The sequence below is a fragment of the Cyprinodon tularosa genome, unplaced genomic scaffold, assembly GCF_016077235.1.
Source record: "Cyprinodon tularosa strain WSP-4 unplaced genomic scaffold, ASM1607723v1 ctg832, whole genome shotgun sequence".
In the NCBI taxonomy this organism is placed as follows: Eukaryota; Metazoa; Chordata; class Actinopteri; order Cyprinodontiformes; family Cyprinodontidae; genus Cyprinodon; species Cyprinodon tularosa.
In genome coordinates, this window is record NW_024039599.1 from 73,395 (window position 1) to 100,082 (window position 26,688).

Sequence of the window (26,688 nt, forward strand, 5' to 3'; positions counted from 1 at the left end):
TGAATATCTAACACTGGTTGAGATATTAGTGAACATAATAAGGATTTACATTGGCAACATATTAGGGGAAATGAAAAATGGCAAAACAGGAGAGAGAACAAGGCACATCAGAGCGAAGGGAGTCAGCCAATAAAATGGAAGGGAAAGAGACCCTGAACAGAGATACAAGGAGAGAGAGAGATAGAAAAAGAGAGACTGACAGAGGGAGAGAGAGAGAGATGAAGGAGATCCCCACTGAGAGAAAGAGAGGCTGCATGTGGAAAGCCATGGGAGGAGAGCAAAAGAGGAGAAGCATTGAGCTCTTGGTTACCATCGGAGAATAGTAAAGCAACTTGCCAGCTCTCTGGAGAAATGACAATCACATGTGAGAGGTTCGGTTTACTGATGGTTCTTAATCTTCCTCCTCCAGTTCTTTTAAAGTGTTTTGGGAATGTGCCAAGACATGGATATACGTATGCCACGTGGGAAATGTGAAGGTTCGTGGAGAAGCGTTTAGAATGGATGACATGGATGGAGACTAACTGACATTTTTCACTGGGGTACACATTTGGCCAAGGGTGAGGAAAAAAATATGTCACTGTTTTCTGTTTGAAAAGCTGTGAGGTGACATAGATTCAGTTTGAAAAGCTGTGAAGAATTTTGCTCTATTCTTTTTTTTGAAACTTTAACCTGATGTGACTTTGCAAGGGAGAGAAGACATGAGAGCAGGGGAAGTTGGGGACTCTTGTAAAATATGACAAATACAATAATGTTTACTACCCTTTCCTCTCAAAAGCTCATACCATCCTGCAGGTATGGAGATGCATTAGGATAAGAAACAGTCGGTTCAGGTTTCCTTTTTAGGGAACAAACGCACATTCTGTGCTTAGAGAGAAGCAAAGTTTTTCAAAGGCTGTTTTAACATCAAGATGAAATTTACATTTTTCTGATCATAGGTGACATTTCTAACATGAATGTGGCTTTGGCAAGGGTAGATAGAGTGCAAGGATGTGAAGGATGTGGAGCTCCACCTTCAAAAAAATTTTTCTTTTCATGAAGACATGAGTCACAGTCAGTTCTAGATTTGGATTATGCTATTTTTAAGTACTGAAAGAAGGCTACAGCGGGTTTTGGAATACCCAACTTCATGCATATTAAAGTATACTTTAGAAATCATGGATACACGGGATGCTTTGTAGTATTCTGTCAGTAAATGTTTCTGAACTTTTTTCTTTGGTTTATCTTTACCGGCGCTGAGTTGACTCTACGAACCTGCATGGCAACAACATGTCCGAAGTGATCTCTTACACTATCAGGACCTCCAGTACTCTTGAGTCTAACCCTTGGCCTTCACCTCTACCTGATAACACCTCACACTACAGGTGTAAGGTGAGCGCCTTAGCCCGCAACGGGATGGAGACCCAAACACTAAACTGGTCACAACACAATGGTGCAGGAGATTCTGGATCTCATTGTGTTCACTCTGAGTCAATGGTGGAGAAGAACTGGCCGGCGCTACTGATTTTGGTCGCCATTGGCGTCACGGTCATGGGCAACATCTTGGTGATCCTGGCGGTTTCCCTGGAGAAAAAGCTGCAGAACGCAACCAACTACTTTTTGATGTCACTGGCAGTGGCTGACATGCTGCTTGGCATTTTGGTGATGCCGGTTTCCATGGTGACCATCCTCTATGGTAAGCCAATCATGTCACTTGCATTTGTCATTTATTAACTTGTCTTTTGGTCTGTTGCCTGTTGACTCCAATGAGCTTCTCAAATCCTTTGGAAAAATTTTATCCAAAGCCTAAACAAAGGTTTCTTTTTCCTGATTTTAATCACTTTTACTGCATGTTAAAATTATTATTTTTTTGGCTGTTTGTGAAAGAAAAACTTTAGAATTCATGTTTGGCCCTGTGACAGTGGTGAAAGACACCAATAGCAGAGATTTGTTTGAGTTACAAAAAGAGACACATCTAGAAGGTGAAGATTGAAGTGACTTGGTGGATGCCTGAAAAAGTGTCTAAAGTGTGAAGCTGCTTGAGCGATGAGTGGAAATACACTATGTACATTTAATTAATCTACCAGTAAAAATTGTAGTCTCTATCAACATACATTTGGAACTCATTTATGATGCGTTTTATGACAATGCTATTTGACTGCCTTAACTAGAATGTGAGTTAAGACTTAGAAGAGTTTGCAGGAAGCGAATATGGTAACCTGATTTCATGTTTTGGGGATAGGCGGCTGATACCCATTGAGGCATCACATACAATATCTGATAGGGGAAAGGAACACCTTGAATAAAAATATTTTATTATTTAAAATTAAGCAATGTCTCTGGGCTTTATTCAGGAATAAACTCCTGCTGTTTCGGTCCTTTTGAATTAAATTGTATTCTGTACAAATGTTTAATGAAGTTGTCTTCTGTAATTTGTAAAAGATGATATCATAGAAAAAAAGTAGTATATTTAAGCTGAAAAGTGCCATCAGATATAATGATAGGCTTTGAAATCTTTTTTAGTGCCAGTACAGGCTCAATTTGTAAGGTACAAGCTCAATTTGTAAAAGGATGGGCACATCCTCAGTATTTACTTTATTTTTTTTCTTTGTTGTTAGAAACAAAGTCCTTCCAGCTCAGGGCTGTAACTACCATTGAGGATACTGAGGTCATGTCCTCTGTATTTTTTCTATTTATTTTCTTGCCTAAATTGTGATATATATGAACTCTAAAAATAAATTAAACTGAAACTGAAAGTATAGGATGACAATCTAGGTCTCCCACAAAACTGCAAGGTCTATTATATTTAAAGAGGCAAGAGTACCGCTACTATCTAATAAAAAAGAAGCTTGAGGATCTCGGCATACGTGCTGCGTACCGTCAACATGCACTGTCGCTATGGTAACTGCTACATAGGCTACAGATGCCATAAGTGAGTCTGTCAGTCACGGCAGTCAGTGGAAGAGGAGCACATCAAACTACAAATGTAGGTGGAGAGTAGGGCTGCAACAACGAATCGATAAAATCGATAAAAATCGACTTTTAAAAGCGTTGGCAACGAATTTCATCATCGGTTAGTTGTGTCGCGCGATTAATGCGTCATCCGCCGCCGTCATCACATCCACTTGACTGAAGCGGTGGAAGAAGAAAAAATACAGCAGAGCGAGCCAGCGCCGCAGGTGCAGTGTTGCCAACTCAGCAACTTTTCAGACCCCTCCAGCGACTATTTTTCAAAAAAGCGACTAGCGACAAATCTGGAGACTTTTTACGGTGTCACTGGCGGCTTATGGAGACTCTTACGTGAAAGCATGTATCGTTCCTACTCTACCGTGGGGCGCCTCCCCCCGCTCCCGCAGGAGTCCCTCTCAGCGCTGCAGTCAGAGCAGCAGGATGTTTACCCTCAGCGTCCAGACTGCAAATGAAGCGCGCATGCACCGGGATTGACGGCGCAAATTGATCACAATAATTAAAATAGCCTGCGCTTTGTACAATGAAAAAAGTCGTAACATGCAACTTTTGTAAAACAAATTAACATGGCACGGAACCACCATGTTTGTTTTGTTTTAAAGTGGGGAAACGTAACGTTAGTTTCTCAGGTAGCTCATCTGATGCTTTCCTTACCGTGTTGGTAGGTTACAGACAGTGATAAGGTTGGCTACTTATTTTACTTTTAATTTCATTTGAATTAGCTTAAGCAGCGTTTATATTTACTTTATAAATAAATTAACTTGCAAATTATGAGGGCAAGGCTTTTAAAGTTTAAATCTTCTGGCAAAAATAAAGTAAAGATCCTGCAATTTATGGAAGTAAAGCAGAATAAAATCCAGCAAGATCAGTAATATGTCAATTAAATATATGCCACATTTCCATGTAAATATCTGTCTTTGGAGGATGTGTTTTTTAGCACCCCTAGTTCTCTCATTTTTTTTCCAAATACAATATATAATTTGAATCACAGGGCTATTTTTGTCTCTATGGTTAAGTATTTTCTCAAGTAGCAACTTTAACTGCTATACTTGCCTGTCTTAAAAGGCAGAACTCTATTAGTCTAAAAAAACCTCATTTGTTGAAATGGGGGGGCCTATTGTTTGAACCCCTTAGGGGCTTTTAAAAAAAATGTCTTTTTTTGCACTTTATGAAACAAAGTACCCTATATTTTGTGGATGTACAGCTACATTTCTCATGTAACTTTGCGTAGTTTTAACACAAACATTTATTTTTCATATTGCACCAGTACAGTTAATAAGCAACCTGTACTTGTGTGCTTGTTTGTTCTGTCTAGAATGTTTATTTTGGAATAAAGAGGTTAATATAAAAAATATTTTTTGTCCGATTCATCAATTAATCGAAAAAGTAATCGGCCGATTCATCGATTTTTAAAATAATCGTTAGTTGCAGCCCTAGTGGAGAGCAGTTAAAGTTCCTGATGATGGTGGGAAAAAATACTGCATTTTAATGAGGAAATATTCAAGCCCAGCAAGCTACACACACACAGCAAAGGAACATCGCACTGAAGTTTAATTAACTCTATCAGTACCGTCTGTCAGTCAATTTCCAGCAGTTGAATCAACATACATTATGCATCTGATATGTTAGTTATGGTTAAGTGTTAACTTACCAGTCTAATAATAATGTTGAGAAAAGAGAATTGATTTTACATCCGGTTTCTTCTTTCAGCCTGCGCCAATGAACAAACTCCTTTCCATGATCATCTCTTGTTTTTCATTGCATAGATTCCTTTCACATTTTCTCTTTTTAGCCTCCTAAGAACATTTAAACTTTTGCCTTGCCTCATCCATCACTAGTAGTTGAGTTGGCGGAAAAAAGTAGTAGAGCAAAAACCTTAGCTCCATGTTCTTCTTCCAGGTCACATGAGCTGACCAATGACGGTGCGTCATCTCCCTACTTACATACCCGGTATTTCAAGAGGGGATCCCCACTCGTAGCATTGATAATGTCAAGCGCTGCATATTTAAAATAACTCATTCATCAACCCCTTAGGTCACAAAGTCTGCGGTGTGCCTTTAAATACTGAAGTTAATATAAATAAACTAATTTCAATTAAAATGAAATGCCTTTTTGGACAATTTTCTAGCCAGTTGTACATAGAAGCTTCATAAGAAAGATTACATAAAAATCAAGTTTATAATGACGTAAATGTCTGGCACGGAAAGAGAAACAGGGAAATGCACAGCCTATTCAAAAGTCAGAATGATGTTGCTTTTGCTCCTTAAGACTGAAAAAGGCCAGATTTAATTAATGGAATAAAAAAAAAACACCCAAAAGTGACTCTTGACCTCAGTATATTTTGGGCCCTGCATATGGCCCTGTTCTAGTTCAAGCGTCACTGTACAGTCATGGCCAAAAGTTTTAAGAATGATTCAAATGTTAATATTTACAAAGTCTACTGCTTCAGTTTTTATAACGGCAATTTGCATATACTCCAGAATGTTATAAGTGATCAGCGTAACAGCAATTAATTGCAAAGTCAATATTTGCCTAGAAATTGAACTTTATCCCCCAAAGCACATTTCAATTTCATTGCAGCCTTGCCTGAAAAGGACCAGCTGACATCGTTTCAGTGATTGCTCCATTAACACAGGTGTGGGTGGCGATGAGAACAGGGCTGATGATCAATCTGTCATTATTAATTAAGAATGACACCACTGGACACTTTAAAAAGAGGCTGGTGCTTGGAATCACTGTTTCTCTTCTGTGAACCATGGTTCTCTCTAAAGAAACATGTGCAGTCTTTATTGCATTGCACAAAAATGGCCTAACAGGAAAGAGAATCGCAGCTAGAAAGATTGCATCTCAGTCAACAATCTATCGCGTCATCAAGAACTTCAAGGAGAGAGGTTAAATTGTTGCCAAAAAGGGTCCAGGGTCCTCAAGAAAGACCAGCGAGCGCCAGGACTGTCTCTTAAAAGTGTTTCAGCTACAGGATTGGGCTACCAGCAGTGCAGAGCTTGCTCAGGAATGGCAGCTGGCAGATGTGAGTGCATCTGCACGCACTGTGAGGCGGAGATTCTTGGAGCAAGGCTTGGTCTCAAGGAGGGCAGCAAAGAAGCCACTTCTCACCAGGAAAAACATCAGGGACAGACTGATATTCTGCAAAAGTTACAGGGAGTAAACTGCTGTGGACTGGGGTAAAGTCATTTTCTCTGATTAATCCCCTTTCCGATTGTTTGGGACATCTGGAAAACAGCGTGTTTGGAGAAGACGAGGTGAGCGCTACCACCAGCCTTGTCTCATGCGTACTGTAAAGCATCCTGAAACCATTCATGTGTGGGGTTGCTTCTCAGCCAAGGGAGTCGGCTCTCTAACAGATTTACATAAAACACACCCATGAATAAAGAATGGTAACAGAATGTCCTCCGAGAGCAACTTCTCCCAACCGTCCAAGAGCAGTTTGGTGATGAACAATGCCTTTTCCAGCATGATGGAGCACCTTGTCATAAAGCAAAGGTGATATCTAACTGGCTCAGGGAACAAAACATAGAGAATTTGGATCCATGGCCTGGAAACTCCCCTGATCTTAATCCCATTGAAAACTTGTGGTTAATAATCCATCACGGTTGGACAAACGAAAAACTAGGAATTCAGTCAAGATTTGGTCCAGAAGTTGACTGAGAGCATGCCAGGGAGAATTGCAGAGTTTCTGAAGAAGAGGAGTCAACACTACAAATATTGACTTGCTGCATTAACTCATTCTGTCATTAAAAGCCTTTGTTACTCATAATATGCTTGTAATTGTATTTCTGTAAGTGATGATAACATCTGACATACACACATGAAAACCAGAGGGCAGCAGATCATGTGAAAATATTATATTTGTGTCATTCTCAATACTTTTGGCCATGACATTTAACGTAACTTTTATATTAATAACTTAACCTTTCTATTAGATCATAAAAAAGAAAAAAAATGTACATAGATCGACTAAGAGTGAACATATTCTGTTTAAAAAAAATTATTTTTGTACCTCCGGTCTCATAATCCATCAAATACATTCAGACTTACAGCAACTCCTGAACCTTTAGTCTGCCCTTTACTCTTCCGAGAACGTTGCTGTCATTGCTCTGAAGATTCAAGTGGCCAAGGATTAGTGCAGCAGGAAGCGGCGGCTGCTGCCTTTTCCTTTGCTTTTCTTATTTTGTCTCTTGATCTGTCACTCTGTAGACACACAAACTGAAACAAGCACACACACACTCTGCAATGAGTTTATAATGTTTGTCCTTTTTCTTTTCCAGCAGGTCCTTTTCTCCTTTACATTCCAGGTCCTGCTGCTAACATAACAACATTTCAAAACCTAAGCAGTAAATTAGTTTTCATGGGAGGGAGCATTGTAAATTAGCAAAATGTAAGAGTGCTTTCAAAAGGACAACCTTCAGTGCTTGTTACTTGATTTTTCTCAGCTCCTTAATGAGATGCCAAAATAACCACACTAAGTCAAAGCAAGCAACTCCACAATTATTTTCTGATATTTCTCGGCAGGTTCAAATTTATTTAAAGATCCAGAGAGCAAATGCAATGTTGCTTTAAGTGCAGAGCATGCTGATTACTCAAGCAGATAATAATCTTAAAAATTTAGATTACGGGCATGAGTAGAGTTGAAGAAGTTGATGTCAAAAAGATGATTATGGATGAAACCAGGGAGATGAGACTGATGTTATTAATTATGGCAGAGATGGATTTGTCTTGCTGAGCTCAAACAGACATTAATATTACCAGGTTCATCTGTGAGGTCTTGGGGGCATTTGTTTTACTTTCATTATATAAAGCATACACTGTGCAATTTTTTTTCAATCGTTGCACAGAGCTACAGCTCACACTGTACGACGAAACACTGCGGTTTTGTCGTACAGTGTGAGTTCACAGCTCACAATGTGTGTTCTCACATTGTGCGACCCGACGCTCTGATGCAAGCGACCTGCTCACGCTGTGCATCTAAAAACCACATCGAACTCAGCTCCAGAGTAAGATGGTGCTACTCAAACTCGTCTATCCAGAAGACAAACGAGTAGAAGAGGAATATGAACCTCACTAGAGTGAAACGTGCTGCTTTGGCAATTTGTGCAATTTTGTGTGCTGAAAGCCCTAAAAAGAAAATGCGATGACAATTGAACAAAGACATGGCTGAGCAAACGTGGCTACTATGGTCTGTCAATTTCACAGAAAGAACTCCATTTCACTTGCCGCCATGCTTCTGTGTTTACATCTGAGAGGAAGAAAAGGAAGAATGCTTGTTTGCCTATGCCCATTGAACGATTTGCCCATGATGGTCAACTGAAAATCAAACATGTTTGATTTTCTCCCGACCTCACATTTCCTGAAGTGGAGGTGGTAGTGAGAGGATGATTGCCCCTCGTTATCCCCTGTACACTACATGATGCACGACGAATAATCAGCCCACAATCAGGCTTGAAATTCGGGCCGATTGAAAAATTCTTGCACGACTGAAAATTCGGCCCGAAAAGGGCAAATAATTGTACAGTGTATGCCCGGCTTAAAGGGAAAAATCCTTCCAAAAAAAGTTAAAGAACAAACCACTGGACTTTATGTTCGCTTCACATCCAGGGAGCTTTCTCGTTTCAAAATGTCTGGATAAGCGTTCAGTTCCAGTTTATAGAGCAGCCCAACAAAAGCATTATTGTGCCTTAGAAAACATGCAAAATTTACCAAAAAGACAGCTCCACTTCTGTGGAGTCGTTGAGGTCATTATTGGCCTGGCTGACATGTTTTGGTCCCCTTCACAGCGATGGAGGTTGAGATTATAGTGGGAAGGGATGAACTCTATAGTCTGATACCTTCTTGCTTTGATCTCAACCCCCATCACGGGTCACAGACAGGCAGACTTAAACGGGTCATGATTAACATTTTTAACTGTGCGGTGGCAGCATCATATTGTGGGGACCTTTTTCTGATTTTTTCAAAGACAGGGAAGTTGGGGAGAGTTATTTAGTAGACCAATAGAATGAAGACAAAGAGGCTGCAAAATACTTGAAATGAGAGCAAAATATTTATATCAAATTGTTTATACTTACATGAAATTATTTTAATCAATTTTAACTCAGATTATTCATATAATGCCCCTTGATAACACATGTGATCAGTGATAACATTCTCATAGCTTTTAAAAATTTTTTTTTAATGAAAATGTGCTTTACTTATGCTTGGATTTGTTGTCTTCCACCTATCCAGCATCGGGTCACAGGGGCAGCAGTCTCAACAGAGACTCTCAGATATCCCTATCCCCAAACACCTTATCCAGGTCCGCTGTGGCAACCACGAGGTGCTCCCAGGCCAGCCGAGAGACATAGTTCCTTGGACTTGTCTTGGGTTGTCCCTAGTGTTGGAGTCCCCATCCATTCTTCCACTATGGAACGTGTTTCAAGATACTCAAACCTAGTGTTGGACACATTACTTTAAAAAAGTAATTAGTTATAGTTACTTCTCCCAAAAAGTAACTAACTGAGTTACTCCACAATAAAAGTAACTAGTTACTAGTAAAAGTAACTATTGCATTACTTTTGCGTTTCTCGCCCCCGTAACCCTCACCACCCGGCCCCCACCTTCCCAACGTGTGTTTCAAAGGCCAGCTGAATAGAGAGGATCGAAAGACACGTACCTGCAGAGAGTTTTGCATTTATTGCAACTTAATGTAAATGACATTGGGGGAACAGTATCTGAAGGGCCTATAAACCCCATCAGATAGTTTTTCCCCTCTTCTTAATATGGGGGGAACAGTATCTGATGCGGTGTAAATATCATCAGGCTGCATTACCTCTACTCATGGGTGTGAAGTTTTTTAACAGGGCGTTCAGATCTGGTGAGTGTATGAAATTAATAACTGAGGATGTGTAATTCTGAAATCCTGTGTGTTTGGGTTGTTATAGATACTGCAACATCTATCTATCTATCTATCTATCTATCTATCCATCCATCCATCCATCCATCCATCCATCCATCCATCCATCCATCCATCCATCCATCCATCCATCCATCCATCCATCCATCCATCCATCCATCCATCTCTCTGTGTGTGCTGTACGTTAACACCCGCCAGCGGCAGTGTTGCCAACTCCTCTGTGAGGAAAGTAGCTATTGGCTGTGCTGTAAGTCGCTAGAAGTCGCTGAATGACGTAATTGCCTAATTTGCATAATATATATATTTTTTCAACTTTTTTTTTTTTTTTCCCCTTGTGGTCCACTAAGGAGTCCACTAAAATCATGGTAAGACATTAACATTTTGAACAACAACGATTAACAATCTAAATGGAACAAAAAAAAGGCTACAAAGAATCAATGACAATGTGAGCAAATAATGGTAATTATTGTTAATTTTTTTTCAAACTAATAGGATTTCCCTCCACACACGCAGGCTGTGCTTGAGTGGGTCCTCGTCATATTGGTCAAGGCAGGTTCAGCAACTGAGGGAGCTGACTTCAGCGTGATCAGCCTGCGCCGTCAATCCCTGCACATGCGCGTGGTTCATTTGCAGTCTGGAAGCTGAGGGTAAACATGCTGTGGCTCTGACTGTAGCGCTGAAAGGGACTCCTGCGGAAGCGGGAGAGCGGGGTTGGGACGCGGGAGGCGCCCCACGGCAGACACCAGGAAAGTTGCTAGATTTGTCGCTAGTCGCTGTTTTGAAAAAGAGTCGCTGCAGGGGTCTGAAAAGTCGCTAAATATAGCGACAAAGTCGCTGAGTTGGCAACACTGGCCAGCGGAAACACCCTACTACCCAGCTGACAGACGTAATCTCACGATACATCAGCCAATCCCATCCTCCCCTCTCTCATGACAAGGAGTGCACGCGTCCTATCATGAAAAAAAGGTTCATTGTGCGACCTGAGTAACGTGCAGTAATGGGGTGTCGGCAATGGTAACTGCGTTATAGTTAAAGTCAAAGTAATTAGTTAGATTACTTGTTCCTAAAAAAAGCAACAGCGTTAGTTAGTTTAAACGCCTTTACTCCCATCACTGCTCAAACCCTTCTATACACTAGTCAACACTTTCTTTAGTCATAGCCAGAACTAATAACAATGAAAGTTCCTTTGCTTTCAAGATCCGCCAGATGACAGATACACAATACAGTAAACTATATAGTAACTATATAGTAAAAACTATATAGTTGGTGGGATATAGTTGCATAGCAGGCTTTGTTTATAAAAAGCAGGATAAGCAATACCAAAAGAGAAAATGCTTGGTCCAAAAAAGTGTGTTGATGCAGTCAAGACTTAAAAACTTTATTCATGTTGAGAATGTAATTTATGCAATAGAAAACGCCTAAAAAACCATATTATGTCGTCTGGCAACATTCAGATACAAATTTTGCATTGTCACTCATCTGAGTGACATCTGCGCACAGACAGGAGCTCATGCATTTTACCCCGAAACCATCTCCACAATAATCTGCTTTATAACTGTTGATGTTTTTATATCCCAATATCCACAGTTGCAGGCTTATCTCTGATGGGGTTGCAGAAATAACTGATCCAGGATGGAAAAGTAGACCTTTGAGGATCCTATGACAAAGAATGAAGAAACAGTGGCTGTCTTAATTTTTTTCACAAAATCACTTCTTGTTATACTTAACATGAACTGATGAACTGCTCTCAACATGAAGTACTCTGCTGTCACATGGGTGTCAGACCATTATATCCAAGGGCACGGCATTTAAACATGGTGAGGCTGTCGGTAGTTGTATCACTCACAGCAACATGAGTAGCTTCAAGCCAATAGTAAGCAATTACAGCTTACCACTCCCTATATTTGGTTCAAACACAGACACAATAAAATGCATCTAAAGCTAACTACAGACATTAAAAGTTCCAAAAACTCATTTCAGGGAGATGCGCCACTCTTCATATCTTTGAATCCCTTGCCCTGTTTTTTATTTCATACTTTTCTGTACCCACTTGAAAACACGCTGGCCTCCTCCTTGCCCCCTGCTACATTTGGTCTAGATCCACCACTGTTCCTCACCTTCACTACATGTGGATATACTTTAGTATGTTCTGCTCTAAAATTAGTCCTATATTTTCATTATTTACTCGTGGATTCAACCTCTGCCTTTTCACAGGATGCACAGCTTTGAGTGGTAACTAGGTGCCTGCCAGAGAGTAACCAAAAACGTATTGGACTGACCAATCAGCGCGCTCTGAAGACCAGTCGCCTGGAACACTGGTTGAACAGAGCATCGCTTTGGACAGATACACTGCACAGGTTTCATAAGCAACCTCCTCCTCACATCCAACGCTCTCTTTTATGTTTGCGCAATCGAAGCAGTTCTAATCTGCACATGGTGCACAAATTATTGTACTGCCTTCTAAAAAATTATAGAGATAATGGAAGCAGGTCTGAAAGAGAAAGAAATTAATAAGCTATTGATGATATGAGGTCAGGAAAGACAGCGGGTCCTGATGGACTTTCAATAGAAAGATAAGGAATTGAATCTAAACTGCTTTAACCCATTATGGAAATGTTTTTAGAAGCATTCCAGTGCAGAAACTTACCAATGTCTGCTTCCTTCATAACCCAATTGCCAAAATCTGGAAGACCAAGTAATTGTTTTGAAAACATGAAACCATGAGCGTTTTAAAAGTCTTAGGGAAGTCATGTTTGAATGTCAAATCATTCTGGATCAAACATGTATATAAATGTACTCTTTATCAGACTATATTGTCCCAAAATTTTAAAAAATTTCTATTTAAAAAAAAATCCTGTCTTAAAATCTTTGTTTTTTCCCCCGGATATTTTAAGCAGGCCATTTAGTTAAACGTCAGTTTGTACACCAAATTCGGCCAATCAAATATCAACGATTATCTGTCAATCTATTTTTTTATGTCATAGCATCTTGATTCATATGTTGCAGCTAATATATGCAATGGTTGAAATAAGAATAATTTACTTTACCATTGAGCGTTCACGCGGATGGACGTCTGTGTCTTCGGCAGGCATAGAGCTAACAGAACTGGCAGCGTTGGCTATAAGCCTTCTACACCACACAAACCTCTGCCACCTTGGCGTCCTCTTCCACAACATTTTCGTCCCCGCCTTCCTCCTCTAAATAAAAATGTATGACGGAGGAGACTCATCCACGACCTCTGACACTAAACTGTCATCCTCTTGCATGTTTCCGCTGTCCATAGCTTTCCTATGTGCTACCTGGTCCAAATGTAGTTTCCCATTGGGAACCTACTAGCACTAAGTTGCTAACTGGTTAGCAAGATGATTCCATGACACTGGCCACCAAACTTGTTTGCGAACTTCCCAATCACATTCACTTTATTCACTTGTGTAAAGTGTGGCACCACTCGGGAGAGTTCGGAAAGTTCGAACAGCCACTTCCCTAAGACTTTAAACCTGCTTCTTGAAACAGACCCCTGGAAGCTCCAAAAGATCCTGAATTTTTTCTATTCTGGATTACATGAAAAACAGAAATCTACAAAGAGTGAAAAAAGTACTCAAATAAATATGTGTTTTTTCTGGAAGCCAAGAGAACCGTAGCAATATTTTTGGGAAAATGTAATTGTCAAGCTGAGAACAATAGGATCCAGTATTCTAGTTGGACAAACAGATTTCTCAAAACGTTTATTAGAAACATATATATGGTGTTAAATTTCTGACAAAAATTAGAAGAGTGTATTAAGCAATCGCAAAAGTGAAATTATTAATCACACCCGTGCATTTGATAACTGAAAGAGTGCATAGCAGTGATCGCCGGTGTGTATAGTTATTCAAGCACTCTTGAACGCAGCACCGTGTGCAGAAAAGTTGATGATATTACTACATATTTTGGAATTGTGAAGCCATGACTGACTGTCTCATACCAAAAAAAGTCAGCAGTTATATTTGAAGCAGTCAAATAAAGTTAATTGATCATGTTAACCAGCTACTTGTAGTGTAGCTAGTAGTATTTATTCGGTTTGAACGGGTCTGATTCGGTCTATAATTTAGCTTATAAAAAATGGCAGCTCACCTTAATATCATAAATGATAGTTTATTATTATTATTATCAGAAATTATAGTTTATTAAAAATATTAAAGCAAGAAGTACAAACTGTTCATCCCTGTCTTGATCTACAGTGTGGCTGTGGATCAAGACAGCTTACTGTGTAGTTTAGCCTGGCCAGTGGATTTGAAGACTGAATATGAAGACCAAAGACTGTAGCCTGATAAACCAGACTAAATGTGAGATTAAATGTGTATATTAGTATGGCCCTGATGAATGAGATAGCAGAAGATTGTTGATGAGAACAACCCGTTGTTTTTCAAACTATGTCTGTGCCTATTGGCCAACACTCTGACCAATTTGAACAACTGACTGTGACGTAGTAATCAGGATCAGAAGTTATTGTTGTCTCTGCCTTGTCATGCATTTAAATCATATTTCTTTGTACACCTGAGGACTGAAGGAGTGAGAAACACAGTGGTCCTGGCTGAATGGCCAGTGGCATAAAACTATCATTGGACTTGTGACTCAAAAGCGGAAACCAACAAATATCACAATAATGGCTGAGGCTGAAAAGGTTAACTAGATTACAATGGTAGGAGAAACTGGTTTCTGTTGCTGTGGAGTTCTTTCTCCTTTCAAGATGATGACTCCTGTTGACACAGCTTAGACTTTAATTAAATCAGCTTGCATTTTACCCAGAGAAGTAGGCCAGCAGTAACAAGAGTTACACAACACAGAAACACTTCTTGGACGCTTGGTTACCAATTGCATTGAAGTAGCAGTAAACTGCCTGCAGCAAAAATAATCTCTAATTCTCCTTTTATATGGTGCTGTTGATGAAGGAAGAAAATAAATGGAAAAGGATACATAGGAGGTGAGATAGTAAGTGCCGAGTGGAAAATTTGTCATGTTGTGCTTATTCGTTTTGCTCTACTGCATGGAGGCATGGAGGTGGAGGGGATTCTGGATTTTATGATTCCCTGAGCTGCTGAGAAAAGCATAAAAGAGCTCGAAACAAAAACAGAGCAGAGACAGAAGTAGGCAGGCGCTCGACTCATCAGCAAGCTTCTCTATTCTTCTTCTCACTCACAGTCATACAAAAAAAAAAGACCCGTTGCAAAACAAAAGATCACAGCCATCATTAGGCTCTGCTGCTCAGGTTTGACACATCAAGCCAAAATGTTTAAGGAAAGGATAAGAAAAAATTAGAAGCGTAGGTAGATTAGGGTGGTGATTTTCAACCTTTTTTTTTTAACCCGCAGGACATTTTTTACATTTACAAAATCCTCAGGCACACTACCATCCAAAATGACAGGAAAAAATAGATATAAATATACACATACACATATTATACACATATTATATACACATATTATAGCTATAGTTAATAATATCCTTTCTAAATGTATTTATACTGACTTATTGTGAAACCTGGGCCTGTTTCAATGAACACAAAAGGGATGTCCTGGGAGGAATGGTAGAAAGACACACAAAGCTCTTCCTCAAGAGTTCTCAGTCTCTTTGTTTGTAGTTTTTATCGCAATCAAGCTTTAGAAGCAAAGTTAAATAGATAGGTGGTTGAAAATGGGAACAAAGACAAAATAGCTATGTTGGCCAGAATTGGGAACTCCTTAGCCACAGATAACCAAAAACTGTATTATTGTACATAGTTTTCAGAGGTGTGCCAATCACCTCAAACATGCAGCAGTGTTCTCATCTCGCAGATTCTCGTGAACAGGAACATCTTAAGCTTGCCACACTGCACATTTAGTTGCCATTGCTGCACCTTTAATGGAACCCTTTAATTTTATCAGTGCTTAAAAACAAGTAGGTTTTAATTTCGGTCTTGCATCAATGTGTTAATTTCATTCAGATAATGAAATATATCAGCCAGATATGCCAACTTTGCATACCACCATCACTTGCAAGCAGCTTTGAGTAATCAAACCTCTCGTTTGTCAGAAATACAATCAGTTCCTCTCGCTACTCATTACACAGGGGCCAGCACTTTTGCCTTGCGACAGCCACTGGACCTCCATGTGTTTATCACAAAACTAGTGTGAAGAAATGTGCAACAAGCAATATGTCACAAAGTTCAGTATGCGGACAACATCATCCAACACAGGCACTTTAGCCATCTCTTTGGCCGTGTCCAGCCAAGCATCTAATTTATAATTGCTTTACAAACTGGCAGTATTATTGTTTCTGCCACAGTGTTGGACTCTTTTCATTTAGCTATGGGTTCAGCAACAACGTATCTTCGAGGGCTCTCTTGTTTACCTTTATGGTTTTTCAAAAAAAAAAAAAAAGTTGCCTGTTTCTCATTGTTCGTACGTAAGAGTACAAAATACTCCATTGGCTTGTTTTGGAACAGATGGGTGCTTCATTTAGAAATGTGTTTAATCAGCACCATGGCGCCTTTGGATAGCTTTTTGTTTATTTTTTTTTTTTTGTCGAACATTCATACTAGGACATTAATCTGGTTCAGAATTATGTCCCGGGTGCTGTTCGGCATTTGTATTTTCCCTTCTCAAAAAAATCTCCATCACTGTAACATGCTTGTCTTGCTGTGAACACAAACTGTCACGGTCACTGTTGTATTTACAGGCTTGAATCCCCCTCTGCTGCAACCCACTGAAATAGAGTATTATATTATCTTAATTACAGCACAGGCACCCAACAGTGGCTGATCTGTAACAGCACACTGATTGAAAATATGGATCAGGGGATAAAGATCAGGGAAGTCGATATATATTGGTATATGTCAACATGGCAGTTATTAGCTGGTTAGAAAAATCATCAAAATCAAATAGAGCAAGTGAATGTGTTAGAGGGGAATAAGACCATGGAAAGGAGTGACATTTTATCACCAAATAAGTTTGAGGCTTAACTATTCTCTGCTAAGAATTTAGCTAAAAAAAAATTTTTGTTTTTAATTTAAGAGAAATAGCCTTTTGTAATAATGTTAATATTCTTACAAAATCTTTTCTTTTTTTTCCTTTTTTTTACTTAATCTGCATTATCTATAATTAAAGCACATAGATGTAGTCACAGTAAAAGTTGAGCCCATAGCTATGTCTTGGGCAAAAAGAAGACTAAGCACTGTAAATGAGCCCAACTCTGTCATTTCTATTGGAACCTGCTAACGCCAGCAGCCCAGCTTACGCCTCACTCAAGGATGGACAAATCTAAATCGACTGCCATATCAGATGAGAAGCAGTGAGAAAATAATGTTTGCACTTGAAAAAAAATAAAACAAAACTGTAGAGTTGGAAGGGAAAAGTAAAAGAAAGCAGCATGATCAAAAGTGGTCTCTATGTCTTTTGGCAGCCTAAACCTATAGCAGCATAACTATAGAGGTGCCACATCTGTGACGCGCTAGCTTTAAGCTTAATCAAAAAGCTGAATTTTAAGCCTAGTCTTAAAATTAGACATGTGTCTGCTTCACAGACTAAAACTGGATGTTGGTTGCAGAGGTGAGGAGCCTAATACCTTAAAGATCTCCCTCCTATTCTATTTTTAGAAATTCTAGTAAACAGCAGTAAACCTGCAGATGGAGGGTCAAATAATTTCTTAGGCATGGGCCTGTGGGGTATGTGGGGGAACCAAAATTCACACTTTTCATATTTGAAATCTGGAGCACCACACTTTGTTGTCTTTGTTGCAGTGGAGTCGACTGACTGAACTATTCAATAGCATGCTATTTTTGAGACAGGCCTGTATTTGCAGTGACATCTGCAAAAGGGAATTTATGTTTGCCCTGCTTCATTTCAGTGCTTCTGTAGTCAGCAGCATCAGTGTCGTACTGAAAAAAAAATGTCTTTTGCTCCAAGCTAAAGGAGCAATGTAGGGTGTTCCATAGTTGTCAATTCTACTGGTTTAGGCAGCAACAGACTTCAGATTTTTTATGTTATGCCCCGCTGAGCTCCCGATTATAAATTTCTCCCGCTTATCTCCCCAATTTTTCAGTAAAGGAAAAAATCAATGTTGTTGGGGATATATTCATGGTTGTAACGGACGCTGGGTTCCTGCGGGAGATGTTCCCAAAACTTTCCCTATCTGTCCCCTCTTTCCCCCCACAGTGTTTCAGTCTTTACAATAGCTAAACCCTTATTAGAAGGTAGTAACTTCTTTTTCCAAGCTGCTTTGAACGCAACATGAGCATACACATGATAATCAAGAAGACCTACATGCTAACCAAGAAGTAAAACAACTTTTTCTTTTTCCAAATAATATGTGTAATGTTGTTTGAATATTTGATAAAGGTAGAGTGGAGGATGTTCTTTTTCCTGGCGGATCATGAAATATAAGTGGTCCTCTTCACTGTCAATGATTCTGGTGATATGTTTACGTGAGGCCGTCCTATTTACTCATCCCCATTTTCACTTATGGGTGTGTGTCTCTCGCACTCATTTAAATAGGCGTTCCCTCTCAGGAACATGTACAGGTTTGTACATGTGCATTAGGGTTAGGGTTAATACAGTACGTGGGCCTCACCTCGGATGGCTCCCCCCCACCCCCTCTCACATGTAGACATTGAGGGTTCTGGTTTGTTGATTGGGGGGGTGCACTTCTGCCGCCTGTCTTCCGGAGAAGGGGGCGGACTGTGCCGGACACCCCCTTTGGTACTCCCAGTTTTTACCTGAGAACAGCATGCAACAACACAAAATTTGAGCGGGTGCAGTGAGATCGGGGTCTTTCTCACAACCCTGTTCTCTGGCTGCCACCTGGAGTCTGGGGCCTGGAGGAAGAGCGAGTCGCCGGTTCCAGGGTCTTGGGGTGGGGCTGATGTGTGGCCTGCCAGTGCTGTCATTTCTGCTCTCACCAAAGGGGGGTGGAGGGAGAGACTTCCAGAGTTCCACTTCCTCATCTGCTAGCACACTCTGCCTCGCTTTCAGCAGCTGAAAAAAAAAACAATGAATCAGCGCACTGCGCATGGACACAACACATCTATTAATGCACCTGAAAAATAGTCACCAAATAAAGTCTTACCCTCTTTCTTCTGGCCCGACTCTGAGCAGATTGCCTCCGCACGCAGCGTGTTGGCTGGCTGCGTATATCTGAAGCTCCTGCGTACCGTCTGAAAATACGTCTTACAGGCAGCTGGAAAACAATTAAATGAGAGTGGTATGAATAAAAAATCAAACGCAAGTCACAGTAACAAGGAAGGAGAAAACATTAAAACAAGTCACTTACACACAATGTCGTCTTTATCAACATCGAGCAAATCTGGACCTGCTGATATGGCTCCGAGCAAATAGGAGGTCACCGCCTCATTGTGAGGCGACAGTAGTCTGTGAAAACAAAATGATGCTATGCTATGATCGGTATCCATCCGTATCCATTGCCTTTTACCGCAGAATGAAAGCATATTCTTTAAATCTTACCCTTGCTCCGGTTCATAGCGCCTGCAATTAGTCTCCGAGTTGTGAAGACGGCGTACTGCTTCCTGTGAATCACAAAAAATACACTTTAATAAAGCTTGTTCTTGCAAGGCTACTATTAGCGGTAGTTTTAGGCTAGGCTGCTATTAGCCGTAGCTTAGGCTAGGCTGCTTTTAGCCTAGCAGGCAGTAATCGAACATATATTTACCGCTAGCATCTCTTCTTTGAGTTCGTCTTGTTCGATGTAGAGTCGCCATCGCGTCCAAGAGGAGTTTTACCCCGAAATCCAGACGCTCCAGACCGCCTGCACAAAGCAAAGCATACATCCTCCACTGTGGCTGGAGACCGCGCCGCTCTGAGTTTCTTGGAGATCGTAAAGAGCATGCGCGAGATGAACCAGGGTTTCCGCGGATCAATGAAAATAATTAAAAAATCATTCATTTTTTTTAAATCAAGGCCTTAATTGGCACTAAAATTATTTAAATATGTTTATCGAAGTATTTATAATTCTTTAATAAAAAATGCTTATAAAAACAATTTCGTCAGATATATTATATCGCTCCAGGCGGAGAAAAAGCTAGAGGATATATATATACGTATATATGTGTGTGTGTGTGTTTACATACATACAGGAGTCATGGAACTCTGCTTACAGCTCCTTCATATTTCATGTACACTAATAACTTGTGTACATGGTTCTTGTTGATGGCATTAAAATCATTTCTAATAGCATTAAAATAGCATTAAATTAGAGTCAGTCGTTCCTGTATGAACCCTGTGAGCACTGAATTTAATATGACATATTAAAAAAATCCCACCATCATCCAGCATATGTTCAGTTTCTGCCCAAATATATATTTATATTTTTGTAGATTTTTGTAACAGGGATAAGGATAATTTAAAACTGCTTTTTTTGAATGAACGTGTTCTCTTCTCCCAAACATCTCTTTTCATTCCTGTAATAAGAAGTTTCTTTTGAATGGATTTGATTAAAGTTTAAGTCCCTCGGTATAAAATAAATATTTTGATGGAGATGAGAAATCTGCTTCCTCGTTGGTGAATAACCAATAGTTTGGATCCAATCATTTAAATAAACGGTGTTATTATTATTTTTTTTAATATATAAGAATTGTGCTATAATTTCTAGTCACCGATCTGTTGCTGCTATATTTTAATTTGACGAACCGGAATTTGTCAATGTTCTTTTTCCTGTTTGGTGCGATTGCAATTGCGGATCTTGACCTGGCCGGACCTTATGACCACAGTGTACCAACCTTCTGATGGCTACTTCCAACAGGATAATGCGCCATGTTATAAAGTGAATCATCTCAGACTCATTTCTTGAAACTTTTCCACTTAAGTTATTGTGAATTGAGCATATTGACAGACAACATTTTATTTTTTATCTTAAATGCAATTTTTTTTTTTTTTTATAATTACTGCTCTAAATGTATTGCTCTGTCAGCTAAAGATCTGTTTTGGTCTCTATACTTTAATTAAATAAATCAATTCAAGCTAAAATGTAAGAGGCTATACTGAGCCTGATCTCTTTGTATCAGAGATTTTCTTACCTTTTAGAAAAATGTCACTTGGAGTAAAACCCCCCCTGCAACCCTGATTTGCATTTATATAGCTCACAGCATGTTCATTTACATGTTAAAGCCTCCCCTAGAATTCTATGGGGGGGAGGCATGGGGGGAACACTGCCTAAAAAAAGTCCACGTCAATTTCTGACAATTTACGGGAGTTTTCAGCGAAGCCTGCAAATTGTCGTAAACTGCCGCTAACCTGAAGTTCCACGACAATCTACAGTGCCGCATATTGACGAAAATCCCACTTTTCATGCAGTGAGACAGACAGGAAGACAAGCTTCAAGCTTGCTTCCATGTCAGAGGATAGGAGAGCACATTCAGTTGGCCACAGTTAGAGAAACAGGAATCCACTGAAAAACAGGTCAAGGTCCAATATCTATAAAGAAAGGTTTTTATCCATTGCACCAATCCCTAATACCAATTTTTTTTTTTTTTTTTTTGTGACAAGGGATATTTAAATTCAGTCATGGATTTAACAGGGAGCCAATGAAGTAAAGTTATTGCATGATAAATCTGATCTTTTTAATTTTGGTAGAGCATTTTGGATTAGCTAAAGTCTTTCAACTGTATTTTGAGAACACCCTGATAATAAAGTAGTATAGCCTTGAATGTAAAATGAAATACATGGACTAGTTTTTAGCATTACTCATGGAGAGAATACTTCTAATTTTATGAATATTCCATACACAAAAGAAGGAAAACCTTGAAATCTGTAAAATATGGTTTTAAAAAGACATTTCCTGATCAAAAATTACACAAAGGTTTTTTTTTTTCTTTTATTAGCAGAGGCATATTTAAAGGGGAACACCGTTTTTTTCTTTACATTGGCCCCTTGATTTTACGTTATTACATCATGTTCTACTCACCTGTATTAGTTTTGTGTCATTTCGAGCTGTTCCAAAAACATTCGGTTTTGTAATATCCAAGTACTGTCTTCCTATGGGCAACGAGTTGAAGGCACAAACTAAACTGTTCATAATTTATTATTTATTGTACACCAGCATTCATAAAATGTAGACGAATCACTGTCACATCTGTGGTTATATTTTTTATATTTAGATATTTTTAAAACAAAGCAGAGAATGAACAAAGCAGAATGAAATAAATTATGGTTCAGAATTTTTCAGAACCAGTTTCTTAATACTTGGATAAAAGTTTTTTTTTTTTTTTTTTTTTTTTTCCCTCATCTTAAGTTTTCCAAAATCAAAACAGCCTTTAGAAGAAGAAATTTTACATTTGTCAGTAAAATGTGTTGGTAATTTACAGCTGACACAAGAAGGGCAAATGAAGGGTGATCAACTAATTAGGAAAAAATGTTGAACTAACACCATTTAATAGCTAACACTGAACACTTTGTTTAACCTTTTCACAGTCAGCAGATGGTCGCTCCAACTAAGCCTGGTTCTGCTGTAGGTTTCTTTATGTTAAACAGAGGTTTAACAAGCATGCCTGGTGTGAGGGATTACCTTCGTTTCAATGTGTCTATGCAGTCAGCTGGTTTTCCCTAAAATAGAAAACCCTAAACCAATATGACTGTATGATCTGGTTGTGTTGTCTCTGTAAAGTGCCTTGAGGTGACATGTGCTGTAAATTGCTGCTATATAAATGAACTGAATTGTTTTACCTTTCTAAAAATCTGGAGAAAAAAAATTAATACACAAGGTGTTTTTCACCCTAACTTCATGCCAAATTTGGCTTATCAAAGTTTTTTCATCAGTTTTAAGTTTTGCTTGCACTGATCAAATATAATCATGGCTGGATTTTCTTTGTAATAAGTTCCACTGAAGACTGTATTCATTATTTGTCTGCTCTTGATCTTTTACTAGGACAGATATGGTATGTATGCATTTGCGATGTTGTTGTACAAAAATTTTGATTCATGCCTACTGACTGTTCATGCCAAACAAGCTCCTCAGTGGGTACAACACAGTTCTTTTCAAAAGTACTCACTAGGAGCCATATCTGGAAATTACTGAATGCTGTTGTAAATCTTGAAACATTCTTTTACCCTAATTCAGGGTCTCACTTTGAAATCATTGATCTACTGTACTCCAATACTGTTTCTCTCAGTTTTCTTCAAATAAAAGCCATTTTAATGTAATGTCTTACACAAATTAATGAGAATGTCTAGCCTTTCAATTAATCTTTTACTCATCAATTGGTCTGCTAATTACACTGATTGATAGAATATATGATGACTCTTTCAAAGCCCACAGTATAACAAAATAACAGCTGTTCATCTTGTGTGAAGCTAAAAAATTTAATTGTTAATATAGGGTTTTCATCTTAAAGTAAACTTTCTAAATTACTAATAAAATTAAGAGTGGTTTTAAACATATGCAATTGTTATAAATATTGTAGAGAGCAGTGTCTCTGAAAATGTTTTTAGTTCCTTTCCAAAGGAGACAAAACAGACCTCTTGAGAATAGTACATTAAGTACTAATCATCCAGTAGTTGTAATGTAGAGCCGAAAGCCTTGTTTTCGTTTGCATCTAAACCAGGTTTTTCTAGAACCCAACCTGAACCATCAAAGACTTATAAAGAAGAGTGAATAGATCATATTTTACACATTTTATGAAATTACTCATTTAATGTTTACACTTTAGATTCCTGAATAACGTTCTAAGAAAAATAAAACTTTTCTACTTTTTTAAGCATGTAAATGTGTACTCTATTCATGATAAGTATACTTACTTAGACTATGGTGTTTCAATGATGCGCACCAAGTACTAAAGGGACCAACAGGTGCCAAATCAGTATCCATTACTTGCCTTTATAAATCTTCTATTTTAAATATTCAACATTGTTTGCCATAAAATACTTTATTCTGGTGTCTGAAATGAATAAATGTTATACATTTGAGTAGGATTTCTGTGCTATATATATTTTAACTTTGAGCACCCAAGAATATGTTTCAGTAAAAATCCACAACAGCTAAAAAGTTATTAAAATTACGAAGACAGATCAAAGCTTTATTTCTTTAATAAAACATAATTAAATTGAATAAACTTTATGGTTCCCTAGGGGAAATTTGTCATGGACCCAAGTGTGCAGTGCATAGCAGTAGTTGCCGTTAGATACAATAAATACACATAAAAAACAAATACCAGCTAAAAATGTACACATAGGCTAAATACAGATTCTTAAGAATAGTAATAATAATGATAATAAAAAACATATAATACTAGAAAAACAAGCAGAACACACTATTATTGCACACTTCCCATTTCTCCCTTACACATTACACATGTCAAATTTTGATGGAGGTGGGTATAAAGCAGTTTGAATTTTGGGATTCTGAACCTTCTGCCTTCTGGCAGGTATTCCTCATGAGGTATGTCTCATGAAGTATGTCTGACATACTGTAACATAAATTAGCTTAACGAGACTCTGGATTTGGTTTCACCGTAATGATATTCTTCATACTTGGTGTATTAAGGCCTCTATAGTATTTATATTACAAATAAGCCTAAAATTGAGTGTGCAATTAAGTTATCATGTGTTGTTGACCATTTTAAAGTAATTCACAGCCTGGAGCTTGCTAACACTCAGGAACCAGCACATCCCTAATATCATACCCTTACTTCACGTTCACATCTGTTGAGATAGAGAGAAGCAAAATAGAAATTGTGTTTCATACTTAAAATGGAAGATAAAAGTCAAGCTGACAATTAAAGACAACGGGTCACAGAAATTAAAAGGGCATGAATAGTAATTTCCAGCAAAATGCAGTGAGGATGTAACAGAAGGCATCTCTGACACAGATGGCTATAGTGCTGTAGTCTGTGTGGCATTGGTGTGTCTGATGATGGTCTTTTCATTACAAAAATGACCTTTCAGAAATGAGTCAGTCAGAGCAAGATTTATTTTATTCTGGTTCTACAACATTGCTGGTTTCCCCTAGAGTCAGTAACAGTTTGGTTTATATGTCCAATTGACCTGAGCATTCACTATGATATCCCCCATCAGAAGATAATTCTCAATTTCCTTACATCTGTTTTAAGATGAGCCGAAACTCTCAAAGCTCTCCTCTGAGAAAGTTTCTAGAAACTGGCATAAATTCAAGAGGGAGGAGAGTGTTTTTGTCTAATTGAGGAATAAAGTACAGGTTAACCCACTTTTTGTTAAGAGCATCAGTTAGATTTTTATCTCTCCTTGTGAGTGTTTGGAAAAATTATCTTGTCCTTACTGTGTGTCAACAGTGACTGTCTTTCTTTTGTGCATTGCTTGGATTTTAAACTGCGGTGACATGCACTTTTTTTTTTCCGAAGTATCCTTTTTCCTCATAGTATATCAAATATGACAACCAAATATTTTCAAATATCCTACCTGTGGTTGAATATTTATTTCATGTTTTTAGTCATAGATTTAATTGCTATCTGTTATTTTATTTTTTTTAATTAGGGCTATTGATCTCTTTGTATGTGTGTAGAATGATAAGAAATGCATTCTACTCAATTTTTCTTAGATTTAGGGTTGAGTCATGTTTAAACTGATGCAGGTTGGTCTGTGTTCTACTCACCCAATTTGAATTAATTAATTAAAACTAGAGGGTGTTAGCTTTCAAATAATGTATTGCACATGTACTTTGGGTTTACAGTTCTGAAGTTATTTACATTTCTATTAGGGTATGCAAAATTGGTGAGGCTTACCCAAAATGAGGTGGATGTTAAGAGGTGAAAAAAAATGGAGTTTTTTTACTCCATTTTTTTATTTTTATTTGTCCCTTTTGACAATTAGCACCTATAATTGATTATGTGCTGTTAGATAATAGCCCTGTTCAGCTTCTTTAATTACATAGCAAAAATAAGTCAGACTAAGCAGACCTCCATTAAACCAACTAAAAAAAAAATCATATTGATCATGTTTTGAGGCCGATATTCTTAGCAAAGAAAGGTATCAATAAATTAATTAATTTTGAAGATTTTAAATAAGTAAAATCATCTGCCAGTGAATTGCACTTAACAATTCTTGTTAAAAGTTTCTCAAAATATATATGCAAATGCTTGATTTGATTCTGTATAGTCTTGTCCAATTTCTATCAATTCTGATAAAAATTCACAAATCCTTTTTCAAAGAAAGAACAGAACTCATCTCCAACGATACCTTGCTCTCACTGCAGCTGCCACCAAAAGGAAGAAACCTGGATCTAGAGAGGTCCTTGAGGTCTGGTGTCCTGCAACTTTACATTTCTGAATGACACAAGAAATTCTCAGAGTTCAATTAAGGATATTTGATTCTGGTGTGTTGAAATATAAATATAAAAGTTGCAGGACATTGGGCCTCATCAAAAGTTTGACAGCCCTGAATTACAAAGCGTTTTTTACAGTATTGTTAAACCATGGAGTTCATGATAAAACTGGATTTGAAAATTACAGTTGAAAAGATCAGTGCCTGTTATTCAAAGTAACTTTGATCTTGTAGCAATGTGCTAACCTCAGACTGAATAAAACACTGCATATGTTTTGTTGAATTAAACCCTTTCAAAAGCTATCTTAATGATATTTGACTTAGCAGATCATCCCTAAAATTCCAAAATTTCCATGAAGATTGGAAATCAGACTTTTTATTCACAAATCTCAATGACAAGTGCTTGTGTCTGATCTTTGGGTTCAGCATGGCTGTGGGGAAATGATGCAACGTGGAGCGCCATTTCACCAGGGTCCACGGCAACTTCACCCATGAGTTTCTCGCAGGAAGCACCTACTGCCAAAAGAAATAATGGAACTGAAGCTTGTGCTTCAAAAACAGAAGTCTTTGTTCACCAAGCCCACA

General features: G+C 38.4%; 1 protein-coding gene across 3 annotated transcripts in view; it reads left to right on the forward strand.

The window, feature by feature from the left end:
- Window positions 1-228: 228 nt before the first annotated feature.
- The window catches only part of LOC119774818 (5-hydroxytryptamine receptor 2A-like), a 75,607-nt gene continuing 49,147 nt past the window's right edge, over window positions 229-26,688 (forward strand). For 2 of the 3 annotated variants that reach the window (XM_038272497.1, XM_038272499.1), the window contains exon 1: window positions 229-1,672. In XM_038272497.1, the coding sequence (XP_038128425.1) occupies window positions 1,267-1,672 (406 nt within the window). In that variant the 5' untranslated portion in view covers window positions 229-1,266. The remainder of the gene's footprint in view (window positions 1,673-26,688) is intronic. The other variant, XM_038272498.1, reaches the window with a different exon arrangement.